This window comes from Ovis aries, chromosome 1, assembly GCF_016772045.2.
Source record: "Ovis aries strain OAR_USU_Benz2616 breed Rambouillet chromosome 1, ARS-UI_Ramb_v3.0, whole genome shotgun sequence".
In the NCBI taxonomy this organism is placed as follows: Eukaryota; Metazoa; Chordata; class Mammalia; order Artiodactyla; family Bovidae; genus Ovis; species Ovis aries.
Genome location: NC_056054.1, coordinates 14,055,005 through 14,074,030, shown reverse-complemented (window position 1 = coordinate 14,074,030; position 19,026 = coordinate 14,055,005). Strand labels below are relative to the sequence as shown.

Genomic DNA, 19,026 nt, shown 5'->3' with positions numbered 1-19,026 from the left:
GATCAAGCTGTGAACAAGAACTTCCTTCCTATCGCCCCTAAATCAGTCAGGCTTCTAGTAATTTCAAGCCTCAGAGCATAACTTTGAATTCTGACTTAAGGCAAAAAACAAAAAACAAAAAAAACCCCACCTCAAACTAGCTGAATCTGCTAAGGCAAATGGCACCCAAAAGAACTATGTACTTTATAACTGGAATCTTGAATCTGGAATCTTATTTAACGTAACATCCATACTAAGTGTGGATTTCAAATACCCTATAGATTAAAATCAGCCAATTACAAAGGAGAGGTGAAGCCTGAATACTGAAGGCAGCCTAATAAACAAAAGACACAAAAACAACCATAGAACTATATTAGCACACAGAATAATCATCAAAGGCCATAACAATGACTCTGGACCATTAAGATCAGACTAAGCGCTGTGTTATTCAAAAAGGGCCTGGGTGATGGGAAGTACTTATATTTCAATAAATCTTTACTAAACATCTGCTTTGTGTCAGGTCCTATGCTGGGTACTCTGGACAAACTTATATTAATAATAAATGATTTAATATAAAGACCTGCCATTTGAATTATCCGGAAATGTAATGCTTGAGTGTAAAGAAAAATGTATTTCTAGATGCTATTTTTAAACGTCAATATAAAGTACAGAATTTCCTTTCTTAGTTTATGTCAACCTTCAAACTACATCTTCAATCAATACAACTAAAACATAAAATATAATCTTAAATAAATTGCTTGGTGGTTTATTTTCATTGGTTAATGACCTGCTTAAAGGTTTTACTCTTTTTGCTTTAAACTTTTAAAAACATTTTTATATTTTATATTGGAGTACAGCTGATTAATAAAATTAATGTTAGTTTTATTAGTGTTTCAGGTTTACAGCAAAGTGATTCAGTTATACATATACATGTGTCTATTTTTTTCCAAATTTTAAATTTTAAAAATTTAATTCTTAAAGAACTGTCCTAGACTGTTAGATCTTTCTGAATTATCTATGACTCCAGGATTTGAAAATCTGAAGAAATCACTGTAACAGGATTTGGGGTAGAAAAGAGAAGAGCTAAAATAATTTGGAGGCATCAAAAATACAATATTAAAGAACCTAAACAGAATTCTTTAGGATGCCTTAACAAATGCTGCTGCTCTTGGTATTTCTCTTTAAAATACTGGTCCAGAAACTGTGTTCGGAACATGGAAGCAAGTAGGATAGAAGGAAAGATTCATAAATAGATACATTAGGAACAATCATGACTTTAGTGAGCTTAAGGACCTAGGAGGTAAGCACATAAAATAATGACCATAATACAAGGTTCACATGAAGAGTCAGGGCAGTTAAGAGGAAGATGAAACTATTCTATGCTTGGGAATAAAGAAAAGCTTCATAAAAGCAGGGGAGATGAACAAAAGTCTTTCATAGAAGATGGAACACCATCAGCAAAGACAGAATTTGGAAACTGACCGAAGACACTGAAGAACCAAATATGGGTTACTTTGACCATAAAGAATGAGAAGAACAGCAGAAACTAAGAAGACTCTTGAGAGTCCCTTGGACTGCAAGGAGATCCAACCAGTCCATCCTAAAGGAGATCAGTCCTGGGTGTTCACTGGAAGGACTGATGTTGAAGCTGAAACTCCAATACTTTGGCCACCTCATGCAGAGAGTTGACTCACTGGAAAAGACCCTGATGCTGGGAAAGATTGAAGGCAGGAGGAGAAGGGGATGACAGAGGATGAGATGGCTGGATGGCATCACCGACTCGATGGACATGGGTTTGGGTAGACTCTGGGAGTTGGTGATGGACAGGGAGGCCTGGTGTGCTGTGGTTCATGGGGTCGCAAAGAGTCGGACACAACTGAGTGACTGAACTGCACTGAAGAAAGGTGGGTTAAGGCCACCTTTGAATGGTGGGCTAATGAGACTATTTTATAGGCAACAGGCAGTCATTAGATGTCTCTGACTGTGCAGAGGGAAGGCCTGAGGGGAAACAGCAGCAGAGTGGTTACGGTTAGCTAGTTAGGAGGCTGCCCTCAGGTGAGCTACCTCATGGGAACGAGCCCAAGTGAGAGTTCATAAGTCATGAACTGAGGCAAGTGAACTGGAATCAGAGAAATGGATGGAGAGGAAAGATACTGTAGACACAAAATAGACAGAATTTAGTATCCCGATAGATATGGGACACAAAGCAGGGGAGGGAAAAAATGATAAAAAGAAAATGAGGCTGAGGTTTTAAACCCAGGTAGTTGGAGGGTCAATGGTACTATTACTGGAAATGGATAGAAAGAGGGAAGAAAAAAAGCAGTGCAATTTGGAAATGAAAGTAAGTTGAATTCTTTCTTTTGTTTCTCCTACTAACATGGGCAAGTAAATACTTCGTAGCTCAGATGAGAAACAAGCCAGCCATGAACAGGTAAAGAGACTGAAGAGGGGGTTACCTCTAGACTACCCATAGCTACCTAAATAATAAGTGATCAACTTTACAACTCTCATACTCATTTCTGATTCATTATCATTTACTTTTAAAACTGGGAACAGTACCAGCTGAAAGTAAAGACCCAGTGTGACTTATTAAGTTCAAGTGACACTGGACAAACTGATAGCTATGGAAAGAGAGGAACCACCTCTGTGGAGGAGAGAAGTACACTGCCTGCCTGCAGCTTTTGGTGAAGACAGTCCATGCAGCTCTTGAATGCTCATTTAATAGAACCACAGGCTAGCTCCTAGATGCAGGCTAGCTCCTAGACCCCTTAATACTGGGATAAGTTAACAGAAAAGAAACATGATACTTTTCAATTCCAAGTATCAGAAACATGATTGATAAATATTAATGGGAAAAAAAAGAAATCTGTTTCCAAAACTCAGAAAATTACTTGGCTGGATTGTAGGAGTCCACGTCTATCATTTGAAAGCATGATATGATGATATTGCAACTGAGCACCACCACAGAGCAATGAGTCTCCCAGCTCTCAGAAACTGACGGAAGAGCTGAGGCTCATTTCCTGAGAGTCACTCTGGTTATGCGGATCATCTCTAAAAACTTATCCCTCTTCAAGATAAAAGCTGTTAAACACCTCCAGAGCTCCATGAGCGTCATCCAGGGGCTTTTACAGCATCTCAGTGACACAAGTCTTGGCTTTACCTGGCTGTTGCCTTGCTGAGTAGTCCAGTCCATCTACTTTCAAGACTCTCCAGCTGTCCAGTGATCTTCTCTCTATCAGCCAGCTCAGCTGACTGTGCTATTCTGCCTCCTTCTGCTTGAAGCATGTCTACTGTGGCCTTTCGATCATCTAGTAGCCTCTGGAGCAACTGATGTACATGTTTAAAGAGAATGAAAAAAGATAACATGGGGTCACTTTTAAAATCCAAAACAAGTAAAACATACAAAATCCAAAAACCTCACCTCATCGAGCCCTAAGTTTAATTAACAGGGAAGTTTTTTTTTTTTTTCCCCTCAACCTGAGGCAAAAACATGAGATATAATTCCTACCACTCATATAAACTTTTCCTACACTCAGGTTTTTAAATGGAGCAGTGACTGTCATCATGTGACTGAAAAGGAATTTAACTTGAACCAAGAGAAAAAGGCACTGAAGTGGAAATTAAACCAAGGGGGCGGGGAACCAGCGAGAACCTTATACATGATATACAACATTATTTAGAATACTGCCGACCCTAAAAACACTCAAAATCTCTTAAGATAAAGTGGTGACAAACACTGAAACAGGATAAGTGAACCAGCAAAACTTCTCAGTTCAACATACGGCACGGTAAACTAGGAGATTACAAAGGTGACAAAAATCAATTTCCATCTTTCTTTTCTGGATCACACAAGGTAGGTTAGGATTCTGCTAAACTCCTAACTGTGCTCCTGAAACTATAAGCAAATTGTGTTGTCTGTCATTCCCTTCGGCTGTTACCGTTCACTGCCCCAACATTCTCCCTTACCTTCTGTTCTTGGATCTGGGCTTTCACCACTTTATACTCAGCAGATGGAGGCTTCTGATTGGCTATGAGCTCCTCAGTGTCTGCCAACCAGCTGAGCAATGGCTCCAAGGCATCTTGGAACTTCCCACAATGCAACAAAGCCTCTTGCAGTTGTGCGATTCTTTGTGCAACCTGTTTCACAGACACAGAGGAGAAAGGGGAGAGTTCTGAAATGCCTTCTCATCCCTTTTCCTAACTCCAGGTTGGAACTACTGAAGTTTTATTTGCATTCAGGTGCCATGGAAACCTGAAATTGCCATATCTTTTTTCTATGCCCTCCGTTCACTCACCTTTTTATTTAGTGTGTTCCACCGAGCATTGATTTCTTCCATGTCATGTTCCAAACCCTGCACATCGCAGTTTTTTCCGGCACTCTGAATCAAGCCCTGGCCAAGCCCATTCACCTGTTGCAGTTTCATCTGAAGAGGATCCACCTGTTCTTTCTGAAACATCTAGATAATTGTAAGCCAAAGAAGATTTAATCTATAGGCATGACAGTGACTGGTTATTCTTGGGGGAGGCATGCTTTAACAAAGGAGGGCTAGTGGGTAACAAGACAAAACAAGCCACTTGTACAAGAAGTATCAAATAAGAATGTGGTTTCACATTTCAAAACATTCTCCTATGGACAAGCAATTACAGAGAGTTATGGCACTACTTAGGCATTTAAACCATGACTCATAGTTTGTTTCTGTTGTTAATTTTTTAATGCAAAAAGCTCTTGAGAATAAAGAAGCATCAGCCTCAAGATACCATGAAAGTGTGATGCATTATCAATCCTAAATGGGAAGGGTGATATCAAATGACTAGTACTTAAGATTAAAAATACCTTGGGGGATAGCTTTAACCAACCATGATACATGCAATGCTCTTCTCTGACTAGGACTAATAATTAACCAAAACACATTAATGGTGTGAAGAATCCCAACCCCATAGCTTAATACCCCTGTGGCCATTTAATTCCATTCTGTTCCAAGGCCACAGACCACAAACAGCCAATAATCTTGAAGTAGTATTCCTCTGATTACAAAGGGAAGTGGGCCAGTATTATAGGGAGATGTCCTTAACAACTTCAGACATATTTTAAGCAAGACTCAGATATACATAAAATATTTCAAAAACAGCGATACTATATATCCATGTTTACCATGAAACAATGGAATTTTATAACTGTAAACAAGTGTAACAAGCAATGTGAGTGTTTCTTTCTAGTGCAGTCAAGGTCCATTATTACTTAGAAATTTATAAAAGGAAACAAAGAGAACAGTACTTCTGCCATTCCAATGGTATTAAGGGAAAAAAATGAAATAAATATTTGTCCCTAAGATCAGATTTCTCTCAATTGTCAGAGGATAAAATCAGCCACATTCCACTAGTCTAGATTTCCATTCCTTTTTCTTCCACATAAAGTTCCTTCAAGCTCAGGGAGACAGGGGAATCAATGAAAGCTGAAGAATCCAAGAGGACAAAAATAAATGCAAAAGAAAATTATAAGTTTGGGTAAGACTAATTTTGGCCTATGTGAGACCACAGATCACACTAGGATTAGGAAACTGATTCTAGAAAGAATGGTCTGTGGCTGAACAAGTGAGTCACAAGGAGGAAAGGCCCCAGGGGACACTGAGAAAGGAAGGTTATAAAGGTAATTGCCAGTGGGCTTCGTTTTATACTACAATTTGATTACACCATATTGTTAGGCAACTCTACACAGCAGTTCAGCTAAAAATGACTGTTACTCCAATAACATGGTTCCTGGAGAAAGCAAGTGCTATGATTCCACTTGGTATTAAACGTGCTTTCACTGAAGAACAATCAGAGCAGAGGGGAAAAAACAACATGGCTGTGGGAGGGGCTGGAAAGGTGAAGGGAGCAGAAATGCCTGAAGTACAGACGGAAGGTGTCCAGCCCACACGGAAGAGCCCCCGTTTACCCAGCAATCAAGTCCTGTCTCATGCTGTGACTGATATGTAATTTTTCCTGAGTCGTCCAATATGGCAGCCAACAGTTACATGTGGCTAGTTAACTAGAAATTCAGTTCCTCCACCCACTAGCCTCATTTCATGGGGTCAAAGGCCATGTGTGGCTAAGGGTCTCATGTACTGGGCAACAGTGAATACCTCCATCTTGGCAAGAAGCTCTACTGGTATCAGTGTAAATCATACAGAAAAGTAAAAACATAATTTAAGTAGCTTGATAATCTCTTCCATATAACAGACCAATTCTTTTCTTAAAATTTGGATTTACTTTGCTCGTGAACATTTCACATAACGTATTTGAGATTTCTTCAGTTTCCATGTCCACTCTATGGATTGACAGGGAATGGGTATTTGTCTTTTTTTTTTCCCCAGAAGTTTAAAAATATATGAAAATGCCTCTATATACTAGTACTTTCAATATTTATAGTGAACACAATTGAACAGAATGTTAAAGAAAATAAATCTGAAAACACTTGCTCCTTTCTCTTAATTCCCAAATAAAGCTGTTTTGCAAAACTTGTGCTTTTAGATATATTAAAATTCCTACTCCTTAGTATTTCATGGCACATGGACTGTGCCGTGTTACTAACTGACCAGTGCTGGCAGACATTTCCCAGAGCAGACCACTAGTAAAAATTATTGCATGGCTGTAAGATGCAACAGGGACATAAAACAGAAAATTTCCCAAAGAACTTCTTAAATCACTTTTATCTATAGTAATACCACATTCTCCCAGCGTTCATCCTGACTGATCCTTTTTTGATATCCTTCGCGCACTTCCTCTTTCTCTTCTAGATCTCCAAATGTTAGCCTTAGAGGGGCACAGATAAGGGTAGGACGCCAGTCCTGAGGCCTTTTCTCAATCTACACTCCCCTAAAGGCAATTCTACCCATTCCTATGGCATTCCTTACCATAATAAATGCTTATTACTCTAAAAATTATATATATATATTGAATTTCAAATCTAAATATCCACCTATTTTCCTTAATATTGCCACACACCATTCCAAAGTTGAACAGTAAACCTGCTAATTTCCTCTCCCCCAACGCTGCTCTTCCCTGAGCAATTCCCCACTGGCCTGTGAGCCTAGCTGACACCATCTTGGGCCCTTAGAGTTTCTCCTGTCCTTCTGCTGACCCCACCGAGGACTGTACGGTACAGTAAATCACTTCTCTGTTGTCAAGGGCTTTGTAGATAATAGATACTCTTTAATAATCATCAGGACCAGGTAGCCCCTATGCTCTGCTAGTCCCCAAACAATGAAAACCTTTGCTGATGTATATTCCTAGTCCCATAGAGCAGAACCCATTCATAAATCTTGCCTTAGGAATACAAGTCCTTTTCCCAAGCACCAATCCCCACCCTCTAGGTTAACTGCAGAACTGTCCTGGTTGGCCCCATGACGGTGCAGAGTGCAGCTGCAAAAGCATCTGGGTTGTAGTTGCCTAATGCTACCCTGAGAGTAAGTTGTTGTTTGGTTGCTCAGTTGTGTCTGACCCTTTCGTGACCCCATGCACTGTAGCCCACCAGGCTACTCTGTCTACGGGATTTTCCAGGCAAGAATACTGGAGTGGGCAGTCATTTCCTTCTTGAGGGGATCTTCCCGACCCCCATCTCCTGCTTCGGCAGGCGGATTCTTAACTGCTGAGAACCAAGGAAGCCTGAGAGTAAGTTACTCCATAATAAACGGATCCATTGATTATATGGAGCTGCCTGCCTTCTTTTTTGGTCTCAAAATGCCTTCTCAGTTCAATGGGTACTTTTTGTTTCCTCCACCCTCCAACATCCATCCACCCATCCACTCAATGCCATCCTTGATAACTTCCCCTCACTACCCCCCAACATGAAAACCATTATCAGGTCTTACTGATTCTGCCCCTAAACTGTGTCTCAGATCCATCCAACTGTCTGCAAATCCACTGACTCTCCATCTAAGCCACCCAGACAATTGTAACTGGGCAGGCCTCTCTACCTTGTCCTTGATCCCCTACAATCCATCCTAAACATAGTAGCCAGTGTGATTTTTTAAAGTTGCAAACCATTCTGTGTTTTCTGAATTCCATGTCAATTATAATATAAACTATCAAAATATAAGACAAAAGAAATCTGAGATTTATAAACCCAAATAATGTTAAAAATATTTTTTGTCAATGTGAACCAGCTTTATCTATCTTTAAGCTGAGTCATCCTTTAAAAATGTCAACAAAATAATTTCACTCCCCTACTTCAATCTTTCAATACTTGCCTATGGCTTTTAAGGTAGAGATCCTTGAGGATTTCTTTCTCAGCCCCTGCATCATCTGGCCCCTTTCTACCTTTCCAGGTTCACTGCAAGACACTCTCCTGGAAACCCTGCTTACTGTGGTCCGGTCACTTGGCTCTCTTTTGTTTTTAACATGGCAAGCTCTTTCCAGTTTCCATTTCCTTTGTCCAGAATGCTCTTTGACTAAGTAACTTCTATTTATCCTTCAGGTTATAGTTTTAAAACTGTTTCCTTGACACGACAACTGAAATTAAATACCCCTAATGTTTCTTATCATAACTTTTATTATTTTTTATTCAAAGCATTTGCCACTATTTATAACCATATATGGAGAAGGCAATGGCACCCCCCTCCAGTACTCTTGCCTGGAAAATCCCATGGACAGAGGAGCCTGGTAGGCTGCAGTCCATGGGGTTGCAAAGAGTCGGACACGAATGAGCAACTTCACTTTCACTTTTCACCTTCATGCATTGGAGAAGGAAATGGCAACCCACTCTAGTGTTCTTGCCTGGAGAATCCCAGGGATGGCGGAGCCTGGTGGGCTGCTGTCTATGGGGCTGAACAGAGTTGGACATGACTGAGGTGACTTAGCAGCAGCAGCAGCATAACCATATATTTGTATCATTTTTGCTTAATTTCTGCCTCCCTTGGGCTTCTCCAGTGGCTCAATGGCAGAGAATATGCCTGCAATGAAGGAGATGCTGGTTTGATCCCTGAGTCTGGAAGATTCCTTGGAGGAGGGCACAGCAACCCACTCAAGTATTCTTGCCTGGAGAATCCCATTGACAGAGGAGCCCAATGGGCTACAGTCCACAGGGTTGCAGAGTCAGACAGGACCGTAGCAATTTAACACACATGCTGCCTCCCCTGCTACACTGTAAGTTCCACAAGAGCAGGGACCATGCCAACTCTATTTACTGCAGAAGCTCCAGTACCCAGCACAGAGTACTGGGTATATGATCAGTAGTTATCCAGTAAATGAATGAATCCTTGTAGAGAAACAGTGTTAGAGAAAGCAAATAAATCCATAAAAGTTCTGTTGATTGGCTGAGGATTCAAGTGTTGAACCGAGATTGTGAGGCTCTCCAATTTTTGCTTAAAAACTTCCTTGGCAAATTAATTTTATAGGACCACTATTTTATACAAATGGTTGTTTTCTTCATTGAACCAGTGACTGGAAATTAAGTCTAAGGAAGTCTACACATGAGAAGAAGGCTTAAAAAACCACAGATTGCTCTTAGAGGACGTAGGATCCCACTATGGAAATAGCAAACAAGTTCTGGCTTTTCTTTCTTCTACCAAACCTGGTGATTGCGATTAGAATGGTTATATCTATTTTAACCATGTACACATGTGAACATTACACATACACACAAAGAAGATCTAAAGCAATTCATTCTAAATCACAGGTTTTGCAGCTGGGCTATTATTTGTTTCTCCTGTCATTTGTATCAGCCAATATTTCATAAAATGACTACCTCATGTAGCTGCCAGACTACCAGAGATCCCAGAGACTGACTTAAGAGTTTCTCTGAATATTTTTCCTTTATGTAGATTTGACTGGCTCTTTATAATGAAATTGACTATTGCTGCAGGCTTTATACTAGAAATAGTCTGTGTAATCAAGAATGCTGGTGACTTCGCATAGGATGCTGGGATCTTGGTGTCAATCCCAAATTCAGTAAAACTGAGAAAAGTGGATCAAATCCATCAATCTGAAAGGTGATGCACTCTAACTTGATGGGGTGCTCCATTACAAAATAATTGTGAAGTCCAGGTGACACCACCGCCACACAGCTAAGCGGAAAACCTGTGGCAAAGTAGACGGCTTCTAGCCTGCAATTAAAATGATCTTTCCTTGCTGGCAGCTGCATGTTTAATTGGTCCTAGCTGACTAAGGCTGCCTTGAAAGGTTCTGCAATGGAGGTGAACCCAACTTTCTCACAGCATCTATGGATAGTCAGGAGATTAACATTCATCCACTTGGTCAACAGGAATGCATACTACAGGGAAGGCGCTGTTTTGGGTCCTGGAGATGGTACAAAAGTAAAACCACCTTGGCACTCAGGTACCACTGACTATATTTGATTAAACTTCTAACTCCTTCCCTCCTTCAGTTCAGTTCAGTCACTCAGTCTTGTCTGACTCCTTGTGACCCCATGAATTGCAGCCCGCCAGGCCTCCCTGTCCATCACCACCTCCCAGAGATCACTCAAACTCATGTCCATCAAGTCGGTGATGCCATCCAGCCAACTCATCCTCTGTTATCTCCTTTTCATCCTGCCCCCAATCCCTCCCAGCATCAGTCTTTTCCAATGAGTCAACTCTTCGCATGAGGTGGCCAAAGTATTGGAGTTTCAGCCTCAATATCAGTCCTTCCAATGAACACCAAGGATAGTCTCCTTTAAGATGGATCTCCTTGTAGTCCAAGGGACTCGCAAGAGTCTTCTCCAGCACCATAGTTCAAAAGCATCAATTCTTCGGCGCTCAGCTTTCTTCACAGTCCAACTCTCACATCCATACATGACCACCGGAAAAACCATAGCCTTGACTAGACGAACCTTTGTTGGCAAAGTAATATCTCTGCTTTTCAATATGCTATCTAGGTTGGTCATAACTTTCCTTCCCTTCCCTCCTTATCAGTGACCAATGACACCAGGACAGTAAAGTGCAGAGAGCTCCCACTCTTGAAATCCTTTGATTACGAAACGCTAAAGGATAGGAATCCTGGGAATAGGGTTCACAACACATTATGTTCTTTAACGTGAGGATTTCAAAATCTTGGAGCTATGAGACCTAGGAGGACATTAGCCCAATTTCCTAATTTCACAGATTAAGAAACAAGAGGTCCAGGGAAAGAAAATTGACTTGTTTCTGAACACAAAGACTGACAAGATTACTAAAATACCTTCTTCATAATCATTACCATGCCTTTTCCAGGCTTTAAAAATACACATTTGTATTTAAAAACTGCTATTCACATATCCATATATGGCTTTCACCCAACCTGCTTTGGTGAATTCTTTCAGTTAACCAACATTATCTATTTGAAAGGGAAAGGGGAAACATATCGACAATGACTCAAATCTTCTGTGTTTGGTGCTTTGAATGGATGATCTCATTTTATCCTCACAACTCTCACAGGGTTCTTCTGCCTTAACAAATGAGGCAACTGGAGCCTCAGGAAATTTAACTGTCTCAGAGTGGTTAAAAGTATCCCAGGTCTCAATCCAAAGTGCATATACTCTAGCTTCTACCTGACTGCAAACATCAACAATGAATAAGCAGCCTCTTGATTTAGGAAAGAACATGCTTACTATAAATTTCAAAAGCAGAATCACCCTTTCCCGCTAATAATCTTTTCCAAAATTAAAGGCAAAACTGTTTACATTCCTGTTTTCCTTGAGCTTTGCTTATATCCCAATTAGAAAAAGTTTAAATTATACAGTTTTTCAGCAGATGAAAGACACATTTCCCCCATAAATTCAATAAAAAGACCAAAAAAGGCCAGAAAAACTCAGGCATTCATAAGAGAACCAAAGAATTATCTGTTCCCTTTCTAATCACCACCAAGTCACAGAACTTGCAAATCTCACTTTACTCTCCACATCCTGCCCTAACAAAATGAGCAACAATTACCTCATTTGAATTTAATCCATCAATTGCAGCCAGAGGCACTTTCCCATGCAGCACTGTGCCAGTCACCTCTTTTACTCCAAACGCTGGGCAATCAAGCTCCTCCTGGATCGGCATTCCAGTAAGGGAAGCCTCTTCTAGAATAGGAGTTCCTTCTGAGACAGGCACTGAATCAGCATGGGGAGTATCTCCCAGGAAGGGTGCACCAACAGGGAACACTTCCTCCACAGCTGGCACTGCAGCAGCTGCATCAGAAGGCTCCTCTGGGGTGAACACTTTAACAGTTGGGGTATCAGACTCCTCTGGAGCAGACAGTACAGCAGCTGGGGCTGCAAGCTCCTCTGGGGTGGACACTGCACAAGCTGGGGTAGCAGACTGCTCTGGGGTGAGCACTGCACAAGCTGGGGCAGCAGGCTCCTCTGGGGTGGACACTGCACCAGCTAGGGTGGCAGACTGCTCTGGGATGGGCATTGCACCAGTTGGGACTGCAGGTGCCTCTGGGGTGGACCCTGCACCAGCGGGGGTGGCAGACTGCTCTGGGGTGGGCACTGCACCAGCGGGGGTGGCAGATTGCTCTGGGGTGGACCCTGCACCAGCGGGGGTGGCAGATTGCTCTGGGGTGGGCACTGCACCAGCTAGGGTGGCAGACTGCTCTGGGGTGGGCACTGCATAAGCTGGGGTGGCAGACTGCTCTGGGGTGGACATTGTACCAGCTGGGGTGGCAGGCTCCTCTGGGGAAGGCATTGCACTAGCTGGGGCAGTAGACTGCTCTGGGGTGGGTACTGCACCAGCTGGGACGGTAGACTGCTCTGGGGTGGGTACTGCACCAGCTGGGACAGTAGACTGCTCTGGGGTGGGCACTGCACCAGCTGGGGCTGCAGGCTCCTCCGGGGTGGGCACTGCACCAGCTGGGGCAGTAGACTGCTCTGGGGTGGGCACTGCACCAGCTGGGGTGGCAGGCTCCTCTGGGGTGGGCACTGCACCAGCTGGGGCAGTAGACTGCTCTGGGGTGGACACTGTACCAGCTGGGGTGGCAGGCTCCTCTGGGGTGGGCACTGCACCAGCTGGGGCTGCAGGCTCCTCTGGGGTGGGCACTGCACCAGCTGGGGCAGTAGACTGCTCCGGGGTGGACACTGCACCAGCTGGGGTGGCAGGCTCCTCTGGGGTGGGCACTGCACCAGCTGGGGTGGCAGGCTCCTCTGGGGTGGGCACTGCACCAGCTGGGGCAGTAGACTGCTCTGGGGTGGACACTGCACCAGCTGGGGTGGCAGGCTCCTCTGGGGTGGGCACTGCACCAGCTGGGGCTGCAGGCTCCTCTGGGGTGGACACTGCACCAGTGGGGGTGACAGGCTCCTCCGGGGTATCATCCTCTGGAGTGGGCACTGCACCAGCTGGGGCTGCAGGCTCCTCTGGGGTGGACACTGCACCAATGGGGGTGACAGGCTCCTCCGGGGTATCCTCCTCTGGGGTGGGCACTGCACCACCTGGGGCAGCAGGCTCCTCTGGGGTGGACACTGCACCAGTGGGGGTGACAGGCTCCTCTGGGGTATCATCCTCTGTGGTGGGCACTGCCGCAGCTGGAGCAGTCCCCTCAGGAACAGGCACTGCAGCAGCCGGGGCAGCAGCCCTCTCTACTGCAGCAGCTGGGCCATCCTTTTCTAGGGTAAAAACTGAAGCAGCTGGGACATGTGCCTCTATGGTGCCCACAGAAACAACTGGGACATGCTCCTCCGGGAAGGGCACTGCGACAGCGGCGATCGCAGTTCCCCCTGGGACAGGCACTCCAGCATGTAGGGCATCCTCCACAGTGGGCACTGCAGCAGGGGCGTCAGGCTTCTGTGGGATGGATGCCCAGTCCTCCAAAACGGCTTCCGTGTTACTAGCCTTGGTAACTTGTTCCTCCAGCAAGGTATTTAGCAATGAATTGGGATCTCTCATCTCTGCTTCCCCTTCCTCCACTGAGGCCACATTCGGCTTGGGCTTGGTCCCATTCACGGTCTCCACTCCATCTCTGCTATGCCTCAGTCGTCCAACCGGCAGGTGCGCACTCAGGAACTCTGACTCCGGGGACTTCCTCTGGAGATTCTGGGAGACTCGCTCTGGGAGTTCACCAGGAAGGTGTGCTGAGGCTTGGTCCTCCAGCCTGGCTTCATAGCCCAGTGCCTGAGCTTCACCACCTTCATCACAAGCTCCTTCCACGGACAACAATTCACAAGGGTCCACATCTCCCAAGGAAGTCAGACGGTTATTTTCTTCATTAATAGATCCTTTCTCACCTTCCAGATGAATCTCATCTGTTGGTAAAGGTGAATCGTCCAGCAACGCCTCTCCTTCAGATCCTGAGGTAACATCTGTGAGTTTACGGCTAATGGCAGAACTGAGGGGGGCTCTCTCCACACGCTCCTCAGCATTCCCCTCCCCCTCATGACCATCCACCTGGGACAAACTGCTGTGTCCTTTGGCCAGCCTGGCCTCAGAGTCCGCTACGTTTTCTTTAGGAGAAGCCCTGTGATCAGAGTTGGACCATCCTCCCAGGGACTCCAGATCAGTCATGAGTCTAAGGTTAAATTGCCCGGCAGTGTCGGGGCTAAAAGGCACTTTTTCACCCTCCTCCTCACTAACAGTGGAAGCGTCCCTCATGGAATCAGAGTAGGCAGTAAATTCCACAGTATTAGGCACCTGAGAAGAATCCAGGGCATTGAAAGAGTCACTGTCCAACCCAGGACCGCAGTCCTCCGTTCTTACCTTCAAAAGGCCTACGTGCTCCTTTTCTAAGGCAGCCCCTGAAAAAGGACTGATTACAAGTGAATTTTCTGCGTCCTGAGATGGGGCCAGCCCTTCAGAAAAGGCTTGATTCTCCAGCTCAACTAGAGGAGTCACTCCTTCTTCAGATAAACACTCCTTTTCAAGTTCAAGAAACATCTGCACAGAGTCTGTGTCAGAGAGCTGCTCTGAGTCGGCAGGACCAACAGTGCATTCTAAATCTGAAACAAGACCCTCCAGCCCCAGAGCAGTCCTGTTTCTCAGTTCTCCTACGGCACTCTCATCTGTTAGAACACAGTTGTAATCCAAAGATGCGGCCTCGAGAACAGAAGCCAAACAGTTCTGAGCAGGCTGCAGGTCATCAGAGCAACGGATCTGACCAAGAGCTAGGGGCTCAAAAGCTCCCAAGACAGCGGTGGAGCAGCCAACTCCATCCTCCACCACTGCCGCAGTATCTGCTTGCTCTCCTCCTTCAAAGATATCTGCCAGGCTGTTCTTCTCCTCATCTGCTGTTAGAAAAGTCTTTCCATTCTCTGACAGTTTCTCTTCCTCCCACTCCTCCGCAGCCTCCATCATGATCCATCGCTCATCCTCCTCAAACTTTAGCTCAGACTCTGTTTTCTCCCTGAGGCTGGGGGTTATGAGAATATGCAACTCTGAATCCAACAGCTCTTCACTCAGGCAAGGGGAGAGAGGTGGCAATTCTACAGTGCAAGCTGTGTCCCCCAGGGGGTGCTGCTTCTCACTGAAGCCTCCCTTAGCCAAACTTTTCATGGCTCTGGGCCAGGTTGCACTTGGGAATCTGTGTTCCTGCATTACATCTGTGTTACCACTTGCTGCTGCAGCTTCTGACTCTAGAGGCTGGAATTCACGGGAAGAGCTCTCACTGCGCTGCTGCAATCTGAAGTCTTGGCTGTTTCCACCTAAGTTTTTCACATCCTGCATTTCTGGAATACCTATGGATTTAGACACATGTTCCAGAGTTACTGACTCTGACTGAAGTTCCTTGTGGTCCACATGACCAGAACTTTCGGTTAATGCAGAACTGGACTCCTTCTTCTCTTGCAAGGAAGGATTTGAAACACCGGCTTCAGAAACCTCACTGAGAGAAGCTTCCATCCTTTCGGCGAATTCTGGGAAATTGGGTGGCATGAAGGACTTCCAAGATCTCCTGTTAACGTTGTCCTTACGTTCTGCATTTGGCCGCCTTCTGGGTGGCACAGGTGCTGACTTCTGCACATCACTGCTTAGCTTTAGTGCGTCAAATATTATTCTCTCGTCCAACTTTTTGCCTTCTGGTGCTCTGGATTCAAAAACATTAGCGGCTGCTCCTAACGTACCGTTGCTGGATATAGTGCTTCCTTCTATCTTTTCCATGGTGCTTTTTGAAGTCTGATTAAGCTTTGATCCCTGGTCAATTTGTTCATTTATCCTCATTGTATCATATATAGATCGCTGTGGAACATAGCAATCCTCTATGTAGCCGTCCTCTTCCTCCCCCTTTCCCAGGCAGGTGGGGTTCTGCCTTAAACAATCCGGCCTGCTGAGTGGCTTACCCATACTTTTTCAATCAAGATGAACCATCAACCTTTTAAAAGTTTCTCACAGGTTCCCCCAAAATGCACTCCGCGTAAGTTAAAAACCCTTTTACATGTTCATAACTGTGAACCCCCCAATCGGATCTTCCCTCCAGAAAGGCCTGGAAGTTGCACTTTGAAACTATTCTGGGAGAAGCTCTAAGAGAAACAGTTTTTTCCTCACAGGTTGGCAGCCTCATAGTTGCAGACAGATAAGTGGTATAACGTAATCAACAAAATTATTTCTTCTATGGCTTTTATTTTTTTAAGAGCACAGCTCTAACTCAGTCAGTTAAAAAAAATCATCAGATATTGACAAGTCTTATTCAATATCTAGTTCCACTCACTTTTCACCCGAGCAGAATTGGAAGCAGAGGATTTACATTGATTGCGTCCTTTAATAACAATGGCACAGCCATTCTGGTCTTCAAGTATGGCTCAAGCTCCTAAGAATTCTTTTCATTTTATCCTCAGTTCCAGCTCTGGAGAGTCCAGCTGGTCTGAATTAGCCATTCGTCCTCCCTAGCTCGGGTGTTTGTATTTGAACTGGGCTGGTCGGCGGATATTCCTGCAACTTTAAACACAGGAAGTCCTTCATTCGCGGCCAGCTTGGGGCTTCCTGTCTCCAAAACATCATGGCATTGTTGTGGCTCCCAGAACAGCCCAGCGCCGCGGCCGCAAAACAAGGCGAGTGGAGCCCGGCGCCGGGTCTTTGAGGGGCCAGAGGGCTGCGGCGGCGGCCGAGGGTCAGTCGGCAAGGCTGGCTCCCTGCCGCCCGCCTCCCCGCGCCGCGCGCCCCGAGGGCCACGGTCGCCTCACCGCAGGCTGGCAGGTGGCTCCTGGCCGCGCCGGCCTCCAGTCCCGCGCTCAGGAAGTTAGTTGGTCCCTCCGGCAGCTGAGTCCCGCGTGCTGTGGGCGCCGCCTCCCCCGCCGCCGCCGCCAGTCCCCGGTCCGCAGCCGCCACGCCGTGGGCTGCATGTCAAGCAGCCGCCTCTATTCTCCGCCGCCGCTGCCGCCGGCCCCGCGGCCCCGCCGTCCTCCCCGCCCGCAGCTGTCACGGTCCCGGCATGCAAACTTCTGGCTGGGAACAAAAGGCTCCGCTCGGGCCGGGCGGGGGCGAGCCCGCCTCCCTCGCGCCGCGCGGCCCGCTCGCCCGCCGCTCGCTGGAAGTGCTCGGCTGGCGGGCGGCTCTCCTCCCCCTTCCCCGCGCCGCCGCGCCGCCCCGCCCGGGCAGCCCCCCTGGAAGCCCGGGAACCCGACGCGGAGAGCCCGGGGAGGAGGGCGGGGCAGAGCCGGGGCGAGGAGCTGCCGAGCCGGAGGGAGGGGGCGACCGAGGGGATTGGAGGCCGAGGCACCGAGGGAGGGGCTTCTGCGCGACTAGGGGCGAGGGAGCCCGGCGTCCGCCGCTCGGCTGGCGGGCCCACGCCCACCGCGCCCCCGGGGCCGGAGGGAGAGCCCCGCCCCCCGAGAGAACGAGGGGCGGGGAGCGGCACCAGCGCCAGTCTCGGCCGCGCAGCGCAAATCCCCTGACAAAGGAAAGCCCCGCCCTCCCGCCGCTGGCCCGGCCCCTGTCGCCCCCGCCGCGTCCCAGCCCGCCAGGCTCCTAGCCCTAGGGCGAGCTAACCCAGAAGGGGCGCCCCCGCCGCCCCGCAGCCAGCCGGTTCTGGCAAGGGCCATTCTGGGCCCCATCTGCCGGCATCATTTCTCGCTCCGGCTCTGCCGCCAAAGGGGTGTCCCTAGTCCCTCCAATGTCACCTTTAGCGCGCCCCTGCCGGGCCCCAAAACACTCCAGCCTTAAACCTAGCACTTCAATTCGGACCAAGTTACTGGATAAACTCCAGGCACCTTCCCTCCCCCTTTCCTCACGTCCGTCAGGTCTTGGTTCATTCCCTAGCCGGGATTTCTTTGCCCACAGATCTGAATGGCGTTGATGACTGAGGCAAAGGGAACTGACGCCGGGGGTGGCCGGGGGAGATGCTGGCAGCAGCGCCCCAAGCCCCAAAACCTGGGCTCCTTCACCACTGGGCACATCCAAGGAAACCTGAGCTCCTCGGGGCCAAATGAAAAGCAGGGGTCTGTATTTCAAGTACCATGATGGAAAATTCTAAAGAAAAATGGCCCACAATCCCGTCCACAGCTTTTTGGCTTTTATAAAAGCCATCTAGACGCCTGGTGACTGTTAAACAAAGAAAGTACAAAGGGCAACCCAGAAACCCGTCCACCAGAGGCAGCTGCATATCAGAAGGGGTGTAATATGCTGCTCCTTTGTGATGGTCATTTTCTGATTTTATGAAGGAAAAAAAGTCTATTAAAATCTCTCAACTGACCATGTGGTCAATACAGATGGTAAAACTTATGGAAAAGTTATTTCTACCCTCTATACAAACTGTAAGTGAAGCCAATAGCTGGTGTATGGAGATCTGGCAGTGAAACTCTGAGCTGAGCCTTAGGCTGACTTGAGCCAGAGAGGTCTTTGGCAAAAAGGAGGTGTCAGCTGAAGCCTGCGATCATAATTAAGCAACTAAAAGACCTTTCACTGGCAAAATGTCTTACACTTCATTTCTCACTTCGAAAGAGGCTGCTGATCAATTTCTGCCCACTCAAATTCAAAAGACTCTCTATCCATCTGTAAACTGAAAGGGAGGGTGGGCAGACTAGATTGTGTCTTGACAGCTTTTCTAACTTGAATATTCTTTAGTCCTAAAACTGTTAAAGGAGCTGCCCCACAATGCTGACTCCTCCTGGTCCTACACTGAAGGACTGTCCTCTGAGGAACAAACAGCAGAAAGAACCAAAAATGTTTGACCTAGGGAAGGTTTCCAAGC

At 46.5% G+C, this 19,026-nt stretch overlaps 1 protein-coding gene across 7 annotated transcripts in view; it reads right to left on the bottom strand.

Moving 5' to 3' along the window:
* The window catches only part of MACF1 (microtubule actin crosslinking factor 1), a 326,239-nt gene that overhangs the window by 50,961 nt on the left and 256,252 nt on the right, over positions 1-19,026 (bottom strand). For 6 of the 7 annotated variants that reach the window (XM_060395413.1, XM_060395429.1, XM_060395401.1 and 3 more), the window contains 3 exons: positions 4,275-4,436; positions 3,946-4,116; positions 3,140-3,306 (listed from right to left, as the gene is read on the bottom strand). In XM_060395413.1, coding sequence (XP_060251396.1) covers positions 3,140-3,306; positions 3,946-4,116; positions 4,275-4,436 — 500 coding nt within the window. Of the gene's footprint in view, positions 1-3,139; positions 3,307-3,945; positions 4,117-4,274; positions 4,437-11,864; positions 17,377-19,026 lie in introns of those variants that run through there. The other variant, XM_060395547.1, reaches the window with a different exon arrangement.